Genomic DNA, 25,331 nt, shown 5'->3' on the forward strand with positions numbered 1-25,331 from the left:
AAAGACAATAGGAGCAAGACATAAACTTTGTATTTTAGTTGGTAAATTGTTCTTTCCAGGGGTGAGGGTTAACAATTTGGAAACTGCTTTATATGCATACTGGAGTTGAACAACTAAGTAAGTGGATGGTGGATGGTACAAGCCAAGTTTCTCACTGTCAAAGAGAAGATACAGAAAGGGGAGTGGGGAAGGGAAGGGAAAGATTAGAATGACCCCAGTGGTATTGAATCAGATCCAAGACATCAGTAAGAACAAACCCATATTGAGCTTAAAAAAAAAAAATACAGATTGAGAGATACAGAAATCACCTCTGGATATGCGTGAAAGTGTTAGCTGCTGTGTCCAGCTCTTTGCGACCTCAAGGACTGTAGCCCACCAGGCTCCTCTGTCCATGGGATTCTCCAGACCAGAATACTGGAGTGGGTTGCCATTCCCTTCTCCAGTGTATCTTTCTAACCCAGGGATTGACCCTAGGTCTCCTGCATTGCAGGTGGATTGTTTACCTTCTGAGGCACCAGGGAAGCCTCAAGACAGGGAAATGAACCCAGGCTTCGGCGATAAGAGTTCCGAATCCTAACCACTAGACCACCAGAGACTGTCACATATAGGGATGTATATACATGTATTTCCTAGCTCTGTCTGCTTAGAGGGACTATAAGCAGTGACATCACACCCAGAACCCAGATCCTGGTTTCTAAACCCATGAAAGGAACCAGCGCTCCTCAGAGAAATGGCTGATTCTGGGGCTGAGGCAGAGAAGGTACTAGATGACCATCTTCTTGTAGTGCCAGAAAGTAAGGAGTTGCTCAAAACACAAAAAGGATGAGGGCATGTCAAAGGGACATAGGCGTCAACCTGAAATAATTCCTAATGGCCAAAGTTAGAACAAATCAAGCCACAAAGCAAATGACTTAGTATTGGATTATCCACCCTCTTCAGGAGGTGGGGCTTAATTCCTGTCAATGACACCCCACTCCAGTACTCTTGCCTGGAAAATCCCATGGACAGAGAAGCCTGGTGGGCTGCAGTCCATGGGGTCGCTAAGAGTCGGACACGACTGAGCAACTTCACTTTGACTTTTCACTTTCATGCATTGGAGAAGGAAATGGCAACCCACTCCAGTGTTCTTGCCTGGAGTATCCCAGGGACGGGGGAGCCTAGTGGGCTGCCGTCTATGGGGTCACACATAGTCGGACACGACTGAAGCGACTTAGCAGCGCTTGAATATAGGCTGAACTTAGTGACTCACTCAGAGTGACCAGAACATGGAAATGGAACATTGGTAACTGACACTGGAGACCCTGGTAGATTAAATGTCTGAGTACAAATAATGGAGGGGGGGTGGGGGTGAGGTCTATACCAGTTTTTGTACATTAAGATTAAAAAAATATATTTAACTCTTTAAAAGATAGATGTATCCCATATTTCAGCAGATCTTTATTAATGATCCTACTGTAGTCTCACAACTCTCTCCCACTATGTTGACTTGAGCACTGTTCCGTACACCAGGCCAGGCTGATGCTATTCTCATAATTGCCTATGTGGGCCCCTGGAAAGAGTCAGTTTCTTTAGTAAAGTCTTCTCCCCTCACTAAAGCATCACAGCATGAAATGACACGCCCCAGAACACATGTGTCACGGTGACCCATGCATGTTGGGGTCCTGCCCCCTCCATGAGTTCCACAACACTCTGGCTTCCTGCTACTTCCTGTATGGACCCCTTACCTTTGGCCCCATTCCTTTCTTGTATACAGGACCACCAACTACTGGCCAGATCTGTACCTTACCCCACTCTTCCCATGGCTGATCCTCCGATCTGGGCTCTTTCGTACATCCTGTGAGAAGCTGTATTTAATGACAGCGGGTGATCACTGAAGATGATTGATGACTACCCAGAAATAGGTCTTATAGAAAAACACACATTTATGGTGTTATAATTAAATATATTTAGATCCTCAAAAATTTTAGGAGATATAAAAAGAGCTACATAGTAATAAATCATAACAAGGTAATAAAGCAGAAATCATAACAACACAAATAATGTTATGGGCTGTCGTGATGGTCTAAGGTCAGCACCCATATGAGGTAGGCATTGTTATCATCATTTTGTAGTTGAGGAAATTCAGTCTCAAAGAGGTTAAGTAATTTCTCAAAACCACGCAAGCAGTAGGTGGTAGCATTCAACATCTGTTCTGACTGCAAAGCCTAAACCTCAGACCCATTGTGCTATGCATTCTCCTCTGAATTCAGAAACCTAGATTTTGTTATACCCTATCTTACTAACCAGGAATAATTTTAAATATTCAGTTTCCCTCTGTTCACTCTGTTTCCAAAGGAAAATACGTATTCCATGAGTTAAGTATTATTCAAATATCAATTCCTCCTGTTAAACATCCCTTCCGGGTGACTAATGAATATTCCGTTGGGCGTTATCCATCAGATACTCCTTGCCAGCCAGTTCGCTGCTTCAGTTCTGACACCCAGTCGGCACTGTCGTCTTCCTCAAAGTCCCTGTGAAAAAACAATTTGGATATTAAGCTTCCATTTAAGAAGCACAGTAAATATTTGTTGATGGGATCAAAACAGAATACCACCATACCAATACTGACATTTTTGAAAAATGAACTTCATAATGAAACTGAACAGAGGAAAAAAAAAATGGTTAGCCTTCCAAAGGTTCACTTCTATCATTGTTTCTCTAAATGTTTCAATATAAAATCTTGTCTACTAAAAAATAAGTCCAAGCTGATTATAAACACACAGCTCAGTCAAGAATTCTATGAAAATACCGTAGCACATTACCTGTGCCAGATAGACGATCAAGATATAAACATTCATTTATGATGTAAAGTAACATAACCAGCTCCTACTAAACCAGGAATTACTAAGGTACAACTTAAATGAACACGCGCACACACTGCCAACTGTCTGGGTACTTCACGTACGTATCCTCCTCATCCAGCCCAGGTTCAAGTCTCTCTGGATCCAAAATGACAGAATCCCAACCTCCATCAACATCGTCCGATGCTTCTGTTTCCTCAGACAGGGGGCCTTTCAAGAATCCTTCTGCGCCTTCAGAGGAATATTAACAGAAATTATGCCAAGTTAAGCTGTGTTTATTTATTTCATGCATATTTTTGCATTAAATTCCTCCAAAGGTTTGTTGGGTAATTGAGAGCACTGCCATGCTCTGAGGTTTTCTATGCATGTGTGTTCAGTCTCATCTGACTTGGTGACCCCATGGAGTGTAGCCTGCCAGGCTCGAGGTCCATAAGATTTTCCAGGCAAGAATACTGAAGTGGGTTGCCATTTCCTCCTCCACGGGATTTTCCCAACCCAGGGATCGAACCCAAGTCTCCTGCATTGATGGGTGGGTTCTTTACCACTGAGTCACCATGGAAGCCAGTTTATGAACCCATATTAAAGCATTAAAAGTTGTCTTTGGACAGCTGGATAACAGTTGACTGTTTTTCCTTTGAGCTCTTCCCTCTCCCTCAAGTTTTCCTAATGGAGGGAAATAAAATTAGGGAGTTAAGGGCATATGCACACTATAAAAAAGTTTTTCCAGATGGTATTATAATTACTTTCAGGTTTTTGCTTATAAAACAATAACCTAAATGTGGGTTCAGTCTCTATAAAAATCCTTTCACAATAGAGCTGTGATGCCTTTTTTATATAGTAACTTTCCTGAAATGACAAAAACTTTATCATTGGACCAGAGACAAAATCTGGGACCTATACTGCTAAAATGAAAGTCAATCATTGGGAATTCCCTAAACATTCAGTGCTTAGGACTTTCCAGGGTCCAATCCCTAGTCAGGGAACTAAGAGTCCGCATGCCAACAAAATAAAATACAAGTGCAATCATTAGCCTTGCTTAACACCTGCCTCCCAGGCACCCACCTCTCCTTGGGGCCCATAACTGTCTTCACACAGCTCTATCAGAACATGTGACACACAGCTTTACAATGCTCTGCTTGTTTGCTGGTCCCCCAAATTACAAATTCTCTCAGGGAAGGAATTATATTCTTTAAAAAAAAAAAATCTTAAATCTTAACTTAGTATATGTTGCTGCTGCTGCTGCTAAGTCGCTTCAGTCGTGTCCGACTCTGTGAGACCCCATAGATGGCAGCCCACCAGGCTCCCCTGTCCCTGGGATTCTCCAGGCAAGAACACTGGAGTGGGTTGCCATTTCCTTCTCCAATGCATGAAAGTGAAAAGTGAAAGTGAAGTCGCTCAGTTGTGTCCAACTCTTAGCGACCCCATGGTCTGCAGCCCACCAGGCTCCTCCATCCATGGGATTCTCCAGGCAAGAGTACTGGAGTGGGGTGCCATTGCCTTCTCCGTAGTATATGTTAGGCTCTCAATAAACACTGACCACGTAAACAATAAAGTGAATCTGTTATAATACGTAGAGTTGAGACTTGCCACACCATGACATGCTCTACTTGGCACAATTTATCTTAGATCTTAAACCAAGCAAGATGGCTTTAGTAACTGCATTGTGAAAATTACACATACATGCACCCCCAACGTACACACCCTTAATATAGTCCTTTGGCCTAGATTCCTAAGGGTAGTATCATAAAATGTTACGCTGTATAACTGTAGTGAAAATGTCTGTTGAAACAATAAAAAAAAAATTAAATCCTAATTGTTCACCTTTTTCTGTGTTCTCTTCAATATAACAATTCAAGTACAGAACCAAAGAAATCTTGAAGTTCCTCAGTTTACCAGGATGGAGTCTGAACTGCAGAGGCAAGAAAGCAGGGTGTATTTGCATGATAAAAATGGACCACCCTCAAAGTGGCTACGTGATTATTAAAATAAGCAAACAGGGACTTCCCTGCGGTCCAGTGGCTAAGAATCCATGTTTCCAATGCAGGGGGCCTGGGTTCGATCCCTGATGGGAGAACTAGATCCCATGTGCCACAACTAAGACTTGGCACAGCCAAATAAAATAAATAGAAATATTAAAACAAACAAATGAGCAAACAGAAGGAATGAAGCACTATAGGAAATTTTAATTATGCATCAAACTGGCTAGAAAAGAGTCAAGGAAATCAGAAAAGACAATGCTCCGAAATATTTTATAACTTTAAGATCGAAGGGTTTCTGGGAGCGGGGAACAGGGAATCATCTAATGGGTACAGAGTCTCTGTTTTGGAAAAGTTCTGGAGATGGACCGTGGTGATGGCTGCACAGTGTGAATGTACTCTGTGCGCCCGAACTGTACACTTAAAAACGGCTAAGATGGAAACTTCTATGTTACATATATAATTTTTTTTTTAAATCAAAGGGTTTACACAATTATGTAACAGACATGAATCACCTGGTCTATATATTGTGTATGTTTGAAAGGCCAAGCTGAGGTCAGCATTCTTAAGGATGTTCAACAGGGTTTCAGGGGTCTCCTTGAGCCACTGCTTACGGGTATTCTTTTCACTGTACTTTATTACAGAACCACCTAGTTGGGAAAAGACAAAAAAATTCGTGTCAAGTAAAAAAGATTTCCAGCATATAATATCTTCTAGATTATATTAAAGCCCATATTTCAAGCGAAACTAATTAACTCTCTACATAAATCTGTTTCACTTGCCTGTATAAGTGAAATACACGCACTCTCATGTGTGACGCCAAATACCCTTCAAAGGGTGACATTAAAAAAACATAACTCTAGCTCAATAAACAGCGATTAGAGAATGTTCTATGATAACATAATAGGATTCAATCTGACTACTCACCTCTGTCGTCTTCTGCTGTTGAACTGGAGGTGAGTATGGATGCGTTTTCCAAAGCTCTAAGAGCTGTACCGGGTACGTGTTTCTCCCACTGCCGCCTGAGAGGACCTGGTGACCTGGCTTTTAAAGTGTAAAGAAGAACTGCTGAGCATGTTCTTCTACTTATTCATCTATATCCACACACAATTTCTCTAACAACACTACAGAAGCACTTCTTTTCTCTTTCAAATTCGGATCTAACACCCTTCCAAGGCTAAGTTCAGTTCAGTCGCTCAGTCGTGTCTGACTCTTAAGTAGTAAAGGGAATGAAAAAATCCAAATGGAAAGGTAAAGCTAATCATTAAAGTGAATTTAAACAAATATTATGTATATACTCACATATTACACAATATATAAGAATAAAGGCCCAAGAGGGCTTACAGGCACACACTGTATGCTGCGCTTTTTAAAACACTTGGCTGTGCCCCACAGCATGTGGGACCTCCATTCCCTGACCAGGGATAGAACCTGTGTCACCTGCCTTAGAAGTCTTAACCACTGGACCACCAGGTAAGTCCCTGTACGCTGTGCTTTTTATGGTAAAGAGCATGACAAACATTATTAATGCTTTTTTCTGAAGGCTCTTATTAATAAATACAATTTTATCTTTTAATAGGTAAATAAAATATCTCTGTAACATTAAATAAATTACTGGATAAGCAAATATAAATGTCTACTTGCTTATGATATCTTTGACCTAGTAAGGCAGAAACTGGTATTCCTTCTATATCCCCAGTTTCCCACCTATACAATGATTAGAATTTGAATAACTTACCTTTCTCCTCTCTGTTTACTCTCCTCAGTGCACTTTCAACCAAATTTTTATTAATGCTTTCTAAGTCAGTGTGGCTACACTTTCCACCTGGTTCCTCCCTTTGCTTTAAAAGAAATTTAAAATAAAGATTAAGATATTCTTGAATTGCTACCAAAAAAAAGGTAAACAAGTAGACATAAACAACTGCTTAAACTTTAAATAAAGACAAATGAATTAAACATTAACAACCACAGAACTTCATACACATATGTACATTAAGAGCTATAACATCATACATTATCTGTGTGTATATTAAAAACCATATATGTGTACATACATAGGCATACATATATGTATATTAAGTCATATACCTTAATAGCCATTAATACCAGTCATTGCAAATATGAAGAAGATATATAAAAATGACAAATATTTGAGAGGTGTTTATAGAGAAAACAAGCACTGAAAAATCTCAGTATGATTTGCTACAGTGGGCTTCTCAGGATGGAAATACCAAAATGAAATATTTTATAAAGTTACTTTGGGGATTTGGCTCAGCAGTAAAGAATCTGCCTGCAATGCAGGAGATGCAGGTTCAATCCCTGGATCAGGAAGATCCCCTAATCCATGGATCAGGAAAATCCCCTGGAGGAGGGCATGGCAACCAACCCACTCCAGTATTCTTGCCTGGAGAATCCCATGGACAGAGGAGTTTGGCAGGCTACAGTCCACAGGATTGCAAAGAGTTGGACATGACAGAGCGACTGAGCATGTATGTACACATAAAATTACTTTACAGATGGTCCTTGACTTATGATGGTCTAATTTATGATTTTTTTCACTTTATGATGGTGTGAAAATGATAAACACTCAGCAGAAGCTGTATGTCAAATAACGAATGTTGATCTTTCCCCAGGTTAGCAATATGCCATATGATACTCTCTTGTGATGCTGGGTGCTGGCAGAGAGCTGAAGCTCCCACTCAGCCATGTGATCACAGAGTAAACAGTAAACAATACACTTACAGCCGTTCTGCACCCAGACAGCCTCTGGTTTCCACTTTCAGTTCATCATTCAATTCAGTTCATGCTGAATTCAAAATTCAACATGACTATCTCATGTTGACACGACATAGTCAGCACTTTATTATAAAATAGGCTTTGTGTTAGACGATTTTGCCCAACTAGAGGCTAATGGAAGTGTTCTGAGCACATGTAAGGTATATTAAGCTAAGTTAGGAAGTTTGGTAGGTTAGGTGCATTAAATGCATTTTCAACCAGGGGATGGGATTTCTACATCTTGATTGTGGTGCTGGTTATATGACCACATACAATCTCCAAAATTCATCAAATTGCATGCTAAAAATGAGTAACTTTTATTGCATATAAATTAGGCCTCAGTAAAGCTGGAAATAAACAGATATTACACAAATAAAAAAAACACAGGGGCAGAATATAGTCCATTTGTAGCAACATAATGGGGTATGGTGTTATTTATTTACAACCTAAAGGTTCATTCAAAAATTTACAAGTTTAATTACTAGTATATTCCATAAACAGAATTGCTTGTTGTTACTACATCTTTTCCTTTGGGAGTTAAAAAAGGTGGGTCAAAATGATGAAGAAAGAAAAAATTATCAATAGGACATGAGTTACTGGGGTAGGTGTGGCAACTAGAAGTGGATTGGCTGTTACTATTCATGACTTAACTGCAGCTAACATGTAAAAGGGCACAGATGCTTAAGGCCAAACAAGATTAACAGGATTGTAAAAACCAGGCTAAAAAAATGTCCACTCAATTCATGGGATAATAGTGAGTGAAGTGAAAGTCACTCAGTCATGTTGGACTCTTTGCGACCCCATGGACTATACAGTCCATGGAATTCTCCAGGCCAGAATACTGGAGTGGGTAACTGTTCCCTTCTCCAGGGATCTACCCAACCCAGGGATTAAACCCAGATCTCCTGCATTGCAGGCGGATTCTTTACCAGCTGAGTCACAAAGGAAGCCCAAGAATACTGGAGTAAGGTAGCCTATCCCTTCTCCAGCGGATCTTCCCAACTCAGGAATCGACTGGGGTCTCCTGCACTGCAGGCAGATTCTTTACTAACTGAGCTATCAGGGAGAATGGGGAGGCACTAAAAGGTTTTGAACAGAAAAATGTCAAGACCACATTGTTGTTGTTCAGTCACCAAGTCATGTACGACTCTACGTGACCACATGCACCGCAGCTGGCCAGGCTTCCCTGGCCCTCACCATCTCCCAGTTTGCCCAAGTTTATGTCCATTGCATGGGTGATGCCATCCAACCATCTCATCCTGTTGCCTTCTTCTCTTTCTGCCTTCAATCCTTCCCAGATCACATTAGCGATCTACATATTATTTAGTCATAAAAAGGAAGGAAATTCTGATACAGGCCGTAACACGCATGAACCTTAAAAATATTAAGCTAAGCAAAAGAGGCCAGACACAAAAGGACAAATATTGTGTGATTCCACTTATCTGAAATATCTAGAATAAGCAAATAATGTTTCTTTCACAGAGACAGAAAGCAGAAAAGAGGTTATCAGGGCCTGAGGTGGGAGTCAGGGTAGGGAGGAATGGATAGTTACTGTTCAATGGGTTGCTGTTTGGGATAATGAAAAAGTATTGTGAATGTAATTAATGTCATTAAATTCTATGCTTAAAATGGCTGAAATGATAAATTGTATGTTATATATATATTACCACAAGGAAACCAACCAACCAAGGCTTAAACAAGACTTTCATGACTGTAAGCAGGGCTAAGTTGGTTCACATTGAGAGGGTAACAGGCAGGAAGGCCAGGGGTCTCCAAACAGAGGAAATAGCCTGCAAGTGTCAGACATTTTTATCTCCCTTAAGGGGCAGGAGGAAACAAACTATCCCATATTTTTTTCTTCTCTATACAAACTTAAAAGGAGGTTTCTCTTAAAATACTGTGTTGCCATAATGATACCTGGTTTCACCTGAAGTTAACAATTCTCAAACCTTGAGTTAACCAATGCCTTTTCCTTATGGAAATGCTTGTCTTAAGCTATGCTAATGTGCTTTGCATTTACCCCAGACTCTGTCTTCAAGTCAGTTCCACCTCAAGGCTCAGAACCTACTTAACAAACCAGCATGTTATACTCAGATATTGTTCCCCTAATCTATGTAAACTTAACTATTTGTATGGTAATCTGTTCTTCTACAAGATTCAAGTTAATCATTTTATGGCCCAGGATGAACCATTTGGTGCCAAGATTATCCCAAAATGCATCTTATGGGTGAGGGGCCTGGTGCCATTCTGAGTTTTAAGACATTCCTTTCTTTCATTAACAGACTGTTAGTGACTATATAACATCCAGCTGAAGACTAGCAGGGGGATACTCTGTCCGCCCCCTTCTGATGCCCATGTCAGAAGCTTTCTCTCTCTCCTTTATACTTTAATAAAACTTTATTACACAAAAGCTCTGAGTGATCAAGCCTCATCTCTGGCCCTGGGTTGAATTCTTCTCCTCCAGAGACCAAGAATCCTGGTGTCTTTTCATTCAGCAACAACTTTTCAACATCTAGATTGAAACCACTTATCATCAATGATTAGAAACGAAAAAACAAAATAAAATAAATGCTGGTCTAAAGTGGCTTGGTTGGCAACACAGAAAACAGCCGTCAATTATTTCACAGGCCCAAAGACAAAAAACCTCTGAACCCAGGGACCAGGCAACAGACTTCCAATATCTCATAGCACCCAATGATGCCAGGTATCCCAGTAGACAGTTTCAGAAATTTAACTTTTTTTTAAAGATTTTTTTTTTGATGTGGACCGTTTTTAGTCTTTATTGAGTTTATTACAATTTTGCTTTTGTTTTCTGTTTTAGTTTTTTGGCCACAGGCATGTGGGATCTTTGTTCCCAGGCCAGGGATTAAACCCACATCCCTTGCATTAGAAGGCCCTGGACTGCCAGGAAAGTACCAGGAAATTTACCTTTAAAGCACTTACCACTGTGCTTGCTTCATTTTCCAAAGTTATTCTGGTTCTGCTGGGATCTGCTCAAAGAGAAAACAGAAGGTAAAAAGAAAACACAAAAAAGGCTTCTAATGTGATTTGCATAAAGCTTGAGAGACAAAAGGAAGTTTTTAAAGTCAAAGAACCGAAGCATGAGCCTGTATAGTGATATCAAGCTTTAATCACCTAGTAACACACCTCAGCTGTTAAAGAGATTATTTCTGCCGTTTTATTCTGACTGTGAACATCTGAAAGTTAAGACATCTCTAATTCATTTATGCCGACCCATTTAGGCATCAGGAGGTAAGACACTCTACATACTCGAAAGGTCCTTATCATCTTTAGCACAAGAGCTACCTGTCTGTGATTTTCCTGACAGCTATTATAGCAGGTGGAATAGCTAACCCTCCCAAAGCCAGCTGCTTATTCCCTGACGAGGAGCCAGCAGCAGTCAGGGAAAACCCCTGCAACGCACCCCTTGGGTGAGGAGGGCTCTTGCCTGATTTTCTGCTGCCAGAGCCTGGGGTCCGTGTTTCCCCATTTATTCAGCATTTTAAGCAATTGCTACTGAGCATCTATGATGATGGTACTGAGGCTACAACAGGGAGCACCTTGACACGCTCCCTACCCTCACCCAGCCTTCATTGTTCTGATGTCTGTCTACATTCTCGATGGAGATGCCACCCGACACGTGCTCTGGACATGGTGGCCCTCCCCACTGGCTTACTCTTTTTTTAGAAATTGTAAGACTACACTTTCCTATCTTGAAACTTTCCTTAGATTGTTTTTGGTGTTTCTGTTGCCCAGTATTTTAAAACTAATTTCCCACTCTCCTGGGATGTGAACCAAAGTTATGAAATGGTACATAAAATAAAATAAACACTAAAACAAACTGCTGAAGCAAAGGTAAGTGGCTACCTCTTACATAAAGGAGAAAAGTTCTTACAAAAGGAACATTTAAAATTTAACTTTAAGAAAATAGTATAGTTTAGAAAAGTTTCTGTTGAAACCAACAGGACACGGTAAATCAACTACACTTAAATTAAAAAAAAAAAACTTAAAAAATAAATAAAAATGTTTCTTTTGTGGTATAGAACACTAAGATGCTGCTAAGTCACTTCAGTCGTGTCTGACTCTGTGCGACCCCAGAGACGGCAGCCCACTAGGCTTCCCCGTCCCTGGGACTCTCCAGGCAAGAACACTGGAGTGGGTTGCCATTTCCTTCTCCAATGCATGAAAGTGAAAAGTGAAAGTGAAGTCGCTCAGTCATGTCTGACTCTTAGAGACCCTATGGACTGCAGCCTACCAGGCTCCTCCATCCATGGGATTTTCCAGGCAAGAGTACTGAACAGGCACTAATAATGGAGGTTTTAAAACACCTCCCTACAGTGGGTGACCTTTTACTCATCTTAATTCTTCTTTCTTATTCTGGTCATTGTTAGATTTCTTCAGATGGAAGATCTGAGTCACTGATGTCAAAGGAAAAGGAACAAAAATAACTTTGAAAAAAGAGATGACAACTTCCAAGACATAATAAATTACATCTGAAATTTGCTCAGGATTGACTATCAGCTCAGTTCAGTTCAGTCGATCAGGCATGTCCAACTCTTTGAGACCCCATGAATCGCAGCACGCCAGGCCTCCCTGTCCATCACCAACTCCTGGAGTTCACCGAGACTCACGCCCATTGAGTCAGTGATGCCATCCAGCCATCTCATCCTCTGTCGTCCTCTTCTCCTCCTGCCCCCAATCCCTCCCAGCATCAGGGTCTTTTCCAATGAGTCAACTCTTCCCATGAGGTGGCCAAAGTATTGGAGTTTCAGCTTTAGCATCATTCCTTCCAAAGAAATGCCAGGGCTGATCTCCTTCAGAATGGACAGGTTGGATCTCCTTGCAGTCCAAGGGACTCTCAAGAGTCTTCTCCAACATCACAGTTCAAAAGCATCAATTCTTTGGCACTCAGCTTTCTTCACAGTCCAACTCTCACATTCATACATGACCACTGGAAAAACCATAGCCTTGACTAGACAGACCTTTGTTGGCAAAGTAATGTCTCTGCTTTTCAATATGCTATCTAGGTTGGTCATAACTCTTCTTCCAAGGAGTAAGCGTCTTTTAATTTCATGGCTGCAGTCACCATCTGCAGTGATTTTGGAGCCCAAAAAGATAAAGTCTGACACTGTTTCCCCATCTATTTCCCATGAAGTGATGGGACGACATGCCATGATCTTTGTTTTCTGAATGTTGAAATTTAAGCCAACTTTTTCACTCTTCTCTTTCACTTTCATCAAGAGGCTTTTTAGTTCCTCTTCACTTTCTGCCATAAGGGTGGCGTCATCTGCATATCTGAGGTTATTGATATTTCTCCCAGCAATCCTGATTCCAGCTTCTGCTTCTTCCAGCCCAGCGTTTCTCATGATGTACTCTGCATAGAAGTTAAATAAACAGGGTGACAATATACAGCCTTGATGTACTCCTTTTCCTATTTGGAACCAGTCTGTTGTTCCATGTCCAGTTCTAACTGTTGCTTCCTGACCTGCATATAGGTTTCTCAAGGTTTCTCAGGTGGTCTGGTATGCCCATCTCTTTCAGAATTTTCCACAGTTTATTGTGATCCACACAGTCAAAGGCTTTGGCATAGTCAATAAAGCAGAAATAGATGTTTTTCTGGAACTCTCTTGCTTTTTCTATGATCCAGCGGATGTTGGCAATTTGATCTCTGGTTCCTCTGCCTTTTCTAAATCCAGCTTGAATATTTGGAAATTCACAGTTCACGTTTTGCTGAAGCCTGGCTTGAAGAATTTTGAGCATTACTTTACTAGCGTGTGAGATGAGTGCAATTGTGCGGTACTTGGAGCATTCTTTGGCATTGCCTTTCTTTGGGATTGGAATGAAAACTGACCTTTTCCAGTCCTGTGGCCACTGCTGAGTTTTCCAAATTTGCTGGCATATTGAGTGCAGCACTTTCACAGCATCATCATTCAGGATTTGAAATAGCTCAACTTTAGGGACAACATTTCCTGTTATATTTTCATGGTTAGATTCCTAGGTGAGCCCACAGAAACCTATCTGACCCAAAACAAACTAAATACAGGTCTAATAATGAAGCATAGAACAACCTTTACATCACTACAATCTTCAAACTAGGCTTCTTTTTTGATCCCTGGCAAACTAAATGTGTAAGATTCAGTATAGATTTATGTCTGAAGGAACAAGTAGAAAATTTTGATTTGAGGAGTATCTCTGAAAATCATCTCTAATAACTTGAAAATTATATTTTTTTCTTTTTGTTATACTATATTTTAAATGAACACTTAAAATAAGCTTTTCGAAATTCTTACCCTTTTTTCTTGGTGTACTATGCATAGATTTTTTGGTTTCTTCTAACACCTGTTCACCGTATTCTGTGATGATCTGAAAATTTAAAGCAGAGAATTTAAAGACACAAAAGATGCTTTTCTTTAGATACCAACATAATGTCATTCAATTATCAATGTTCTTCCCCACGGTAATAAAGTTGAAAAGGAAAAATGCCATTTAAAAAATCCAAGTAATTTAGATAGACAGATAAACAGACATTCATATATGTCCAGGAAGATCTGGAGGGATAATGCAAATTATATCCATGATTATATTTGAGGAATAGCATTGTGAAAAGAAGAGGGAAAGGAAGCTTCAAGCTTTTAGTTTTTTTTAATACACATCTGCATTACTTGAATTGTTATGAGCATGTATAACATGTAATTGTGTTTAAAAGAAAACAAACGCTTGAAAACTGTTCACAGTCAGTTCCACACACACTGTACCTCTGGGGGCAGGCACTTCTGGATAAGCCGAGCTAAAGAGCCTCTAGAGAGAAGCGTGGTAGCTGAAGGACGATGTGAGGGATTCTTTTTAAACATCTGCTTGATCAGATGCTGCAGCTCATAGGAATAATGGGATGGCAGTGGGTTCATGGACCCCTGACATATTTTAAGGATAAGACTTTTCCAACTATTTGCCTGAAACTAAAAAGCAAAATTGAACTGTAAAAGCAAATACAGGGAAAGAGAATGGAAATAAGAAAATAACAGCTGAACTGAATTCATATGAATTATTTTAATTAAAAAAAAATTTCTTTCTAGAGGTGTTGTTAAGGTACAATTCTAATTTTTTTTTTTTTTTTTGCTCATCATACTTTTCTTAGTACTTTAAAAATTGTATTTTATTGAAGTATAGTTGATTTACATGGTGTTAACTGCTGCTATATAGCAAAGTAATTCAGTTATACATGTGTATATATTCCTTTTTATTCTATTTTCCATTATGGCAAGCCATTCCAGTATTCTTTCCTGGAGAATCCCATGGACAGAGGAGCCTGGTGGGCTGCAGTCAACGGGGATGCACAGAGTTGGACGTGACTGAAGTCGAACTTAACACCAGCACCATTGTGGTTTTATCACAGGATACTGAATATAGTTCCCCATGCTATATAGTAGGACCTTGTTGTTTAATGCAAATGTAATAGTTTGCATCTGCTAGTCCCAAACTCCCCCACCCCTACCCCTGTACTATTCTAAAATCTTATGGTTGCTCAGGAAAAAGGTAAACATAAATAGTTAAAGATGCTCCCATCTTGAGGAAATCTTACCATCAGTCCCCGCGTGGGTACTTTATTACTCAAATCAATGTTTTTGCAGATACACATTTTTAATATATTTTAAAAATCAAAGCATCAATAATACATATATATGGGCTTTTAAAAATTCAAATAACCCTAGGGCTGACAGTAACTGCAACGTTTCTTCACTTCCCTCCTCCTCAAAAATCCCCAGGTCTGCTCCCTGACAAAATGCACTTTAGACTTTTCCCATTTTAAACTTCTGCTGCAAAATCCTTTTTACCTTGCACGTCACCAGGGTAGTTATTATGGTTTGACAAGTAATAGAGCGGGATATAAAATGACACACCAGAATAACATTTTAAAAGTTTTCACTGTATAATAAACATACTACAATTAACATCAGGTTTCAGCCTTAGCAACACTTATGTAAGAACATGATGGCATTCTGCCTTGGGGGTGTGCTGCTGCTAAGTCGCTTCAGTCATGTCTGACTCTGTGCAACCCCATAGATGGCAGCCCACCAGGCTCCCCCATCCCTGGGATTCTCTAGGCAAGAATACTGAAGTGGATTGCCATTTCCTTCTCCAATGCATGAAAGTGAAAAGTGAAAGTGAAGTCGCTCAGTCGTGTCCAACTCTTAGCGACCCCATGGACTGCAGGCCACCAGGCTCCTCCATCCATGGGACTTTCCAGGCAAGAGTACTGGAGTGGGGTGCCATTGCCTTCTCCAGCCTTGGGGGTGTATCACTCTACTAATACATACAAGTGAAGATACGAAAAAGGACTTAGACCAAATGCTGCCTTTTCCATGCTGCATGCCATACTTACTGGATGTTTAAGGGTACAGAGTTCATAGAGAATGCATCCCAAGGACCAGATGTCACTGGAAGCAAAAGAAGCAATGTAATGATGAGTGGGTTATGAGTTATCACACAAAAATATGTGTATTTTCCAATACCCCAAAATGAAAAATTACTCTACCTTGAATAAGAACAGATATCATAAGGACTTCTTAGTTACTGAAATAAAATATGTGGCAAGTTTGATCGAACACTTAGACCACTTACTCACAGTGATATTCACAGAAAAACTCCCTGCTCCCTAAACCCTGCCCCACCAAATCCAGTGGTTCAGGTATCACTTCAGTAGGACTTGGGGTAAGAGGAATATCTGCGGACTCAGATTACCATAGTTGGAAGAAGGGCTTTAGAAGTCATCCTGTACAGCCTCCAGACCATCTGGGCTCACCAGGCCTTTGGGCTCACCTCCTGATTGACAGCTCAGTATTCTCCCTGGCTGCCTCTAGGGGGCGTATTCTTATTCTTCCACGAAAGCTCTTCAGACCTCAGCAGAGTTCTATACTTTGCCCTATGCACCCACCCTTATTCAAACTAAACACCTCCTCTTTCCTCATCATTCTCACCACCTAGTTGTCATCCTCCAGACTTTTTCTAGATGATTGTCTTTTCACTTTAACAAGGTTTTTTTTAAACCAATTATTTCCCCCAACTTTTAATTTTTCAAAGCTTGAAACCTACAGAAAATTTGTAAAGGCCCAAACGCTCCTTCCTAATATCCCCAGTCATTAGTATCTGCCTGCTGGCACCTCTTCTGTCTACATCTGAACCTCTTGAAAGAAAGGTTTCAGACGTCAAACACTTCACCCCTAAACGTGTCAGCACATACAGCCTAAAAGCAAGGACACTCTTCTGCATGAATACAGCACCATTATCACATCCAAGAAATCGAACCTTAATTCAATACTATTATCTAGTATTTTGTTCAAACTCAGGTTTCCCCAATTATCCCAGGAAGTTCCTTCATAGCTGTTCTGTCTCCAATTCAGTCAACTTCACCTTCAGTTCAGTTCAGTTGCTCAATGGTGTCCGACTCTGTGACCGCATGAATCGCAGCACGCCAGGCCTCCCTGTCCGTCACCAACTCCCGAAGTTCACTCAAACTCACATCCATCGAGTCAGTGATGCCATCCAGCCATCTCATCCTCTGTCGTCCCCTTCTCCTCCTGCCCTCAATCCCTCCCAGCATCAGAGTCTTTTCCAATGAGTCAACCCTTCGGGGCATTGTTGTCGTTTTTAGTTGCTAAGGTGTATCTGACTCTTCTGCAACCTCATGGACTGTAGCCGGCCAGGCTCCTCTATCCATGGGATTCTCCAGGCAAGCTGCCATTTCCTTCTCCAGGGGATCTTTACAACCCGGGGATCAAACCCATATTTCCTATATTGGCAGGTGGATTCTTTACCACTGAGCCACCTGGGAAAGCCCATAGTATGGACTGCCATACCCTTTTTAGAAAGCAACTTGGCAGGAGGTAACAAAAGCCTTTAGGTGTTTCTACCTTGAGGCAGTCATGCCAAGAATGTGACACTTTTATGTATTAAAAGGCATAGTAATGCAGAGTCAGTAGCAATTTAGGACACTGAAAACTAGAACCATATCAAGAAGCCAACAACAGAGGAATGTGAAATAAGTTTTGGAAGAGCCATATATTAAAATATTTTGCAATCATTAACAATAATCATGAAGAGTATAAATACAGGGTAAAATGAATATGATATAATGCAAGGTGAAAAAAATAGGATACTAAATTATATGGAGTATATAAACTAAGTTTAGGGAAAAAAGAGAATGGATGGGAAAAAAACCCAAAATGTTACTAGTAGTTTCTGTAAAACTGGGTGATCGCCATGTCCCTTCTTGTATATCTCTACATTTCCAACCCACCCACTGCCCATCCATTCCATCAATGAGCACATTTTACTTACATTCAGAAAAAATATTACATTTTAAATTATAAGGACTTCATACTATCTTCCCATGATCAATGAACCTATCAGTCAAGTGCTTATTATCTAGCCCTTTACATGTCAACTCAATGACATTTGGTTCCCAAATTTTGCTGCATGTAGGAATTATTTGGTGACCCTGGAAAATGTTTGCAACCTGGTTCCCACTCCCAGCCATTCATATTTAACTGGTATGGCTACGGCCTGAGCTTCGGGATTTTTAAAGTTAATAGCAGCAAAGTAAGAGAAGCAGTAATATAATTCATACTATCCCCAGAAATGATTCACTTTTCTTTCAGCATTTACATGTAGCTCCTCTCAGCTCTGATGAAAACAGCTGGAAAATTTATGACTTTCACCTAGAGGCCTGGGAACTTCAATTCTACACTGCTTTCTTTTAACAACTAAACTTCATCTGTAGGCTACGATACTATCAACAAACGGTCACCCCTTCACCAACTACATACGTCACTTACCTTTTATTGTTATAAGGCATGTTTTCCCAAATTTCTGGGGGCACATAATAAGGTGTTCCCACGTATGTACAAGCAAACGCCATGGGGCTAAAACCATAAAAAGGTACAGAACGATTACAGAGCATTTCTGAATAATGATGTTTTGGCAACAGTCACTACTACACAAGAGAGACATACATACCTCGAGAGAAGACGGGCAGATCCAAAATCACCCAGTTTTACTTTTCCGTCTTGGGTGAGGAAGATATTCTGCATTGAAAAAGAAGAGCTCAGATCACATCTGCCATATTTCAAACATAAGGCAGAGAGCTCCAAGAGAAGCTGTCTTTCAAAGCCTGCTGATGGTAGAGATTATATGTAGAAATGCTGACAACCGGGTCCCCAAATGGAACACAAAACGACGAGATATCCTCTGGACAGCGACACTCCCCTGCTTGGGAATTCAGGATGACTGCTTAGAAATCTAACAGGTGAGCGTCACACCGTACCAGCAGACCCTGATCAACCGAGCAGGGAGCCTGTTCAGGTAACTCCAGATGGCAGGCTCCAGTCTCAATCATTTTCCATCTGAGAATACATGGTCTTAGGAAGCAGTCTCTAAGAGAGCTGGAACATATTAACATACACTACTAAAGAGATTTACCCATTTTCAGGTCGTACCTTACTGTGCTAGCATGAATATTATATTAAGAAATTTCTGGAGTTCCTTGGCAGTCCAGGGGTTAAGAATTGGTGCTTCTAATGCAGGGCGCATGGGCTCACTCCATGGTCGGGGAGCTAAGATACCATGTGCCTTGGGGTGCAGGCAAAAAAAGAAATATTTCTAAAGATTAAAATGCACCCAAAAGAAAATAGAATAAAACAGAAAAAGGATTGAAAGAAATAGTTTTCAATTTTTTTTAGGCCCCAAATGTATTCCATTTACCTTGGACTTGATGTCTCTGTGTAACACACGTTTCTTGTGAATGTGATTTACTCCAAGACACATCTGTGTAAACCAATGAAGTATCTGTAAAGAAAAAAAAGCATGCAAGAATGCAATAACTGGGGCACGGTAACCCCAAATTCCTAAGAATCATCTTTAGGCCTTAGCTGACCTGGGTTTTACATAATGTAAATACAGAACTAAAAATTACATAATTCAACTAAGATTCATTGCTGTCTTGAGAAATTGAGAAAAGCTATGAATCAATCCCAGTGTATCATCATCTCATGAATGATCCAAATAACTATTTATTTATTTATTTGGCCCTGCCATGCAGCTTGCAGGATCTTAGTTCTCTGACCAGGGATTGAACCAGGGTCCTCGGCAGTGAAAGGGTGGAGTACTAACCATCAGACAGCCAGAGAATTTCCAAGACTTTATTTTAATAAAACTCCCACTATATTTTTCTTGTATTTAACCAAATAAAAGTATTTCTTAAATACACATATAAAAATAGTTCACCACTTAAAATGAATATGCTATAACTTTTTATAGTGTAATCATAACATCAGATTTCATTCACTTTTTCAGAATATGCAGATATTAACATTAAAATATTTCGTTATATTTCCAACAATCTTTGGAAGCCAAGGCTGGCCTCCTACAATGGAACCCATATTCTTAGCAACACAACTTCGAAATAAAAAATATTTATACTAATATACTCTTAAAACATGTTATACCCTATATCAAACTTAGCCTCAGCAAAGCTGTTTATTTAAATATTTTCCTTGGTCAATTCATTCCAATAATATTTAATATGCAACTTTCCACTAAAAAGGCACTAAGCATTTAAAGAGAATATGCTAAACTGTAAAAGAAAAGAGACGAAGAATAGAGACTCTTGAAAAACAGAAATGCAGGTTTCATCCTTCAGATGATGGACAATTACAAAAGAAATCCATGTGCCTTCTAAAATTTCAATACAAAAAGTAAAAATTTTAAGTATCTAGTACACAATATGATGGGTAACACAACTGTGAAATTCTAAACATGGAAGTGGTTATTCTTTGATATTGCATAAGCCTATACCTACTTTACCTCTTAAAAACATCCCAGGCAGTCACATCCTGACAACACACTAAAGAACATCATGGATACACAAAGTCATTACTAACTAATGTGCTAGGCAACCACAGACAGCAATGTTTTTAACTTATTCAAATTTTACGAGAAAAGTTGCTTGAGGGAAACTTGGGGACTTCCCTGGCGGTTCAGTGGTTAAGACTCTGCTCCCACTGAACTAAGATCCTGTATGCTGCCTGGTGGGCTTCCCTGGTGGCTAAGCTGGTAAAGAATCCACCTGCAATGTGGGAAACCTGGGTTCAATCCCTGGGTTGGGAAGATTCCCCTGGAGAAGGGAACGGCTGCCCATTCCAGTATTCTGGCCTGGAGAATTCCATGGACTGTGTAGTCCATGGGGTTGAAAAGAGTTGGACACAACTGAGCAACTTTCACTTTCATTTTCATGCTGCCTGGTATGGCCAAAAAAAAAAATTAAAACAAAACTTTGAGGGAAACTTACGTAAGTTAGTCTCTTACCGTATCTTCAGGAAACAACTTCCCTTTCTGATGTTTAATCTTCTGCATTAGGTCCCCTCCGTCACAATATTCCATTACAATGTACAGATGTCCTTCAGCTGCAACAAATTAAAGACTCTTAGGAAAGTCTCAGCGGCCGTGAATTCTGAATGAAATTCAGAAATACATGTATCGGGGGAAATTCATATTTACCTTCAAATGATTCTTTAAAGGCAACAATATTGGGGTGTTTCATTTTGGCTAACAGAACTGCCTCTTTCCTAGAAATCCGTGTGTCAGACAAAGACTAGAAGAAGGTTTAAAGAAGTGTAAATGCAGTACTTCATTTAAAAACTGACAGTAAAACAGTATTATAGTAGTTTGTATGATATTTTAATGTGACACAATTGAAAGTCTATCTCTTTCAATCAGACGTAACTTTATAGCACTGTTCAGATCGGTTCAGTCGCTCAGTCATGTCCGACTCTTTGCGAGCACTGTACTTGGATCCAACTTAAGTTTATCAAACCCCACGAGGAAACATGTGGGAATTTTTCAACTATGGCTATACGTATTTCGCCTGCTTAAGCTGACCTCTTATATCTTTACAAGTATAGAATGTAAACTAGTTTTAACATTAACCTAAGCATAGAGGGATTGGGGGCAGGAGGAGAAGGGGACGACAGAGGATGAAATGGCTGGATGGCATCATCGACTCAATGGACATGAGTTTGAGTGAACTCCAGGAGTTGGTGACGGACAGGGAGGCCTGGCGTGCTGCGATTCCTGGGGTCGCAAAGAGTCGGACACGACTGAGCGACTGAACTGAACTGAAGCATAAGCTGACTTATGCTTAGGGGCAGTATGCCATCAACCATAGGAGCTTCCTGGGTGGGCAATTCCCTGGAGGAGGGCATGGTAACCCACTCCAGTATTCTCGCCTGGAGAATCCCATGGACAGAGAAGCCTGGTGGGCTACGGTCCATAGGACCACAGAATCAGACACAACTGAAGCGACTGAACACGAGCAGGAAGCACAGAAGATAGATCAAGACCTTGTAAAGCTAGTGAATAAACCTGTTAAATCTTTTGCACAAAAGAACGATCCCATGTTACATCTCAAGAACTTGCTTTCCGATACAAACAACATGTACACTTTCGACATGAGCTAACTACTTGAGCAGTGACCTTGGGAAGCCTTATTTCCTTCATGGCAAACATCCGATTACTGCTCTCCTGCTGAACCAAAAGGGCTCTGCCGAAGGAGCCCTCCCCGATGACTCTCAGGACCCTGTAGCCGTCCATGCTGGGCACTGCACAGCTGGGTCTGCTCCCACAGTCACCGCTGGCTCTCCCAACCTGCATTCAAAGTCAGAAACAACGGGGAATTAAATTTATTTTCAAAAGGCAGAATGAATTCAAAGTAGCTCTATCCCCAGGACAGAACAGCCTGTTCCCTTTATGCATTCAACAGGTGGACATGGAGTATCCATGCCAGGTTTTATAATCCTGAACAAATCTCTCACGGCCCCAGCATCACTCACATTACAAGTGAGACCACGAACCTCAAAAATGCAGGATAGTGGGTCTTACAGGAAGAGCCATGCTGGCCTCTGGTAGAGGTATGCTGGGGAATTAGGAAGATGATACTCAGGCTGAAGCCTGAATGGAAGATATCTAGGCAAAGAGGAAGAGTGATGGAGGCAGGAGGGAATAGCCTATTTAAGAGCAAAAGAGATTGTTTCAATTCAAGGAACTGAAAGAGGGCAGTAAGGCAGGTAAGGCAGACTGGGCCTAGTAAGCCAAGCTCAGCTTGGTGGATTTTTATCCTGTAGTGATGAACGGGCTCTCTGAAGGGTTTAAACTGAGAGAGCAGATTTACATCTTAGAAAAATTACTCATGTTGGCTGCAGAGCAATGGACCAGACAGGGGAGAGGGGAGGAGGGCCAGAGCAGGACTCCTACCATAGAAAAGGCAGGAAGATGATGACGGAACGGAATACGGCGGTGACAATGGGGATGAAGGGGGCTTTCCTGGTGGTTCAGTGGTAAAGAATCTGCCTACCAATTCAAGAGACCTGGGTTCGATCCCTGGGTCAGGAAGATCCCCCAAAGAAGGGAATGGCAACCCACTCCAGTATTCTTGCTTGGGAAATCCCATGGACAGAGGAAGCTGGTGGGCTACAGTCCATGGGGTCGCAGAGTCTGGCACGACTGAGCACACACACACACACACACGAAATGGGGATGAAGACAACAGGAAAGAAATATGTGAAAGAACTGGCAAGGTTTTGGGTAACGGATTTCTGGGAGACAAGCAGGGGGAAGGGGATTAAGGAGACTCTGGTTTCTGGTGTAAACCGGGCAAGTATTGATACCATTCTCTAAGAAAAAGGAAAGCCATGATGGTTGCATGCCTGTTTTTTTGGTTTGAGTTTTCTGACCGTGGGAGTCTGGTAGGGTGTGGTGGGAAAGATGTGGAGGAGATGTGCTTCTTTGGGGATATGCTGAGTTGGAGGTGCCTGGGACAAAGAAGACATGCTAAACAGAGTCCTTGAGCCTCAGTCTTCCTTTATATTTCCTGGGTGAAGCAGCTTCTGGATCTCCTAGTACATTAGAGAAGATGAATATGAAGTTCCTAACACTTTACCTGGTACATGCTGCTAAGTCGCTTCAGTCGTGTCCGACTCTGGGCGACCCCAGAGACGGCAGCCACCAGGCTCCCCCGTCCCTGGGATTCTCCAGGCAAGAACACTGGAGCGGGTTGCCATTTCCTTCTCCAATGCATGAAAGTGAGACGTGAAAGTGAAGTCGCTCAGTCATGTCCGACTCTAGCGACCACATGGACTGCAGCCCACCAGGCTCCTCCATCCATGGGAGTTTCCAGGCAAGAGTAGTGGAGTGGGGTGCCATTGCCTTCTCCTACCTGGTACATAGCAGGCCCTGAATAAATGGCAGCTATTGTTAGTATTTGGGGGCTTCCCAGACGGCACCTAGTGATAAAGAATCACTGTCAATACAGGACTCAGGAGACTCGGGTTCCATCCCTGGGTCGGGAAGGGCCCCTGGAGAAGGAAATGGCAACCTACTCCAGAATTCTGGAAAATCCCACAGGCAGAGGAATCTGGTGGGCTACAGTCCCTGGGGTCACAAAGAGTCAGACACGACTAAGCACACATTATCAGTTTTAAACCTTAGAAAGGTGATGCTTTTTTTTCATTACCAAAACACACTGGAATGAACTTACTCAATTGTCACAAAACTTACTTGGAGTGTTTTATTTTCATAAAAATCATACCACAAAGATTTATGAGGTCCAGAGAGCACAGGCCGGTAAAGCAAAACCACAAACCAAAACCTACAGTTCTCACTAGGAAATTCTAGAAGTATTTTCTCCATATAACGAAATCAAGTGCACGGTCTTCAAAAACAATTCCTTTCTAAGACAGTTACGTCTCTCAGCATACGACCTGAAGGGAAAAAGTTCTTTGCCGCTCTTCTAAGAGACCCCTGGCATTACACGCTTTGACAAGGAGATCTAGTTTTCCCATATATTTTGTTGTTGTTGACTTTGGGTCTTTATTCCATGAATGGACAATAAATAATAAGCAAGAGCAACCTCTGACTTTTCTTAGTTGAACATTACATTTGGTCCTTGCTACCCACATTTGCCCCTGTTACTCAGTGATACACCCCTAAACTCATTAAGGGCTTCCCCAGAAGCGCAGCCAGCGGTAAAGAATCCGCCTGCAATGCAGGGGAGCGGGGTTCGATCCCTGGGTCGGGAAGATCCCCTAAAGGAGGAAATGGCAACCCACTCCAGTGTTCCTGCCTGGAGAATCCCATGGACAGAGGGGCCTGGCGGGCTACACAGTCCGTGAGGTCGCAGAGTCCCACACGACTTAGAGACTAAACAACAAACTTATTTAAAAAACAAACAAACAAACTGTACAGTATATGCTCTGAATGTGACAAAAAGCGTTCCTTCCCAAGACTACACCGATCAAAAGCTAATACAGTGATTTGCAAATGCAAACATAAGATGCAGTATAGAAGGTGTGCGCGGTCCGATTCTCACTGCCTTAGAAGCCGCTCCGCCTCGGAGCCCGGCCCGCGCTTCCCCTGCGACCCCCGGGCCTGGGTCCCCGAAGCGCGGGTCCCGCTTGCCCCCTCCCGGCGTGTGCGCCGCCCGCTCCCAGCCCCACGCCCGCCCGCGGCTCTCGCGCCCGCGGAGGGGCTTTGTCCGGCCGGACCGCTCACCCGCTTCCCCAGCGACCCGGGTCGGCTCCCGGGTCCCGAGCCGGGAGCGCTTCCGGGAGGCGGGCCAGCGGGTAGTCTCTCGGGTTGCCGGCGAAGGAAGCGTTCCGGGTCGGTCGGGCGGGCGGCGCTGTTCTCAGCGCAG

At 41.6% G+C, this 25,331-nt stretch overlaps 1 protein-coding gene across 5 annotated transcripts; it reads right to left on the reverse strand.

The window, feature by feature from the left end:
- Window positions 1–1,921: 1,921 nt before the first annotated feature.
- On the reverse strand, window positions 1,922–25,300 carry NEK3 (NIMA related kinase 3). 5 transcript variants are annotated; one of them, XM_070800148.1, is made up of 16 exons: window positions 25,190–25,300; window positions 22,118–22,288; window positions 21,143–21,236; window positions 20,951–21,048; window positions 19,349–19,432; window positions 18,605–18,672; window positions 18,424–18,510; window positions 15,972–16,026; window positions 14,347–14,547; window positions 13,882–13,954; window positions 10,535–10,581; window positions 6,555–6,657; window positions 5,744–5,860; window positions 5,332–5,466; window positions 2,945–3,071; window positions 1,922–2,510 (listed from the first exon to the last, which is right to left on the reverse strand). In XM_070800148.1, the coding sequence occupies exons 2-16, from the start codon at window positions 22,232–22,234 to the stop codon at window positions 2,429–2,431; spliced, it is 1,488 nt and encodes a 495-aa protein (XP_070656249.1). In that variant the 5' UTR covers window positions 22,235–22,288; window positions 25,190–25,300; the 3' UTR covers window positions 1,922–2,428. The 5 variants fall into 5 exon arrangements, with proteins under 5 accessions (XP_070656249.1, XP_070656250.1, XP_070656251.1 ...); XM_070800149.1 differs by lacking the exon at window positions 18,424–18,510; XM_070800150.1 differs by lacking the exon at window positions 14,347–14,547.
- Window positions 25,301–25,331: the final 31 nt, after the last annotated feature.

The sequence above is a fragment of the Bos indicus genome, chromosome 12, assembly GCF_029378745.1.
Source record: "Bos indicus isolate NIAB-ARS_2022 breed Sahiwal x Tharparkar chromosome 12, NIAB-ARS_B.indTharparkar_mat_pri_1.0, whole genome shotgun sequence".
Taxonomy (NCBI): domain Eukaryota; kingdom Metazoa; phylum Chordata; class Mammalia; order Artiodactyla; family Bovidae; genus Bos; species Bos indicus.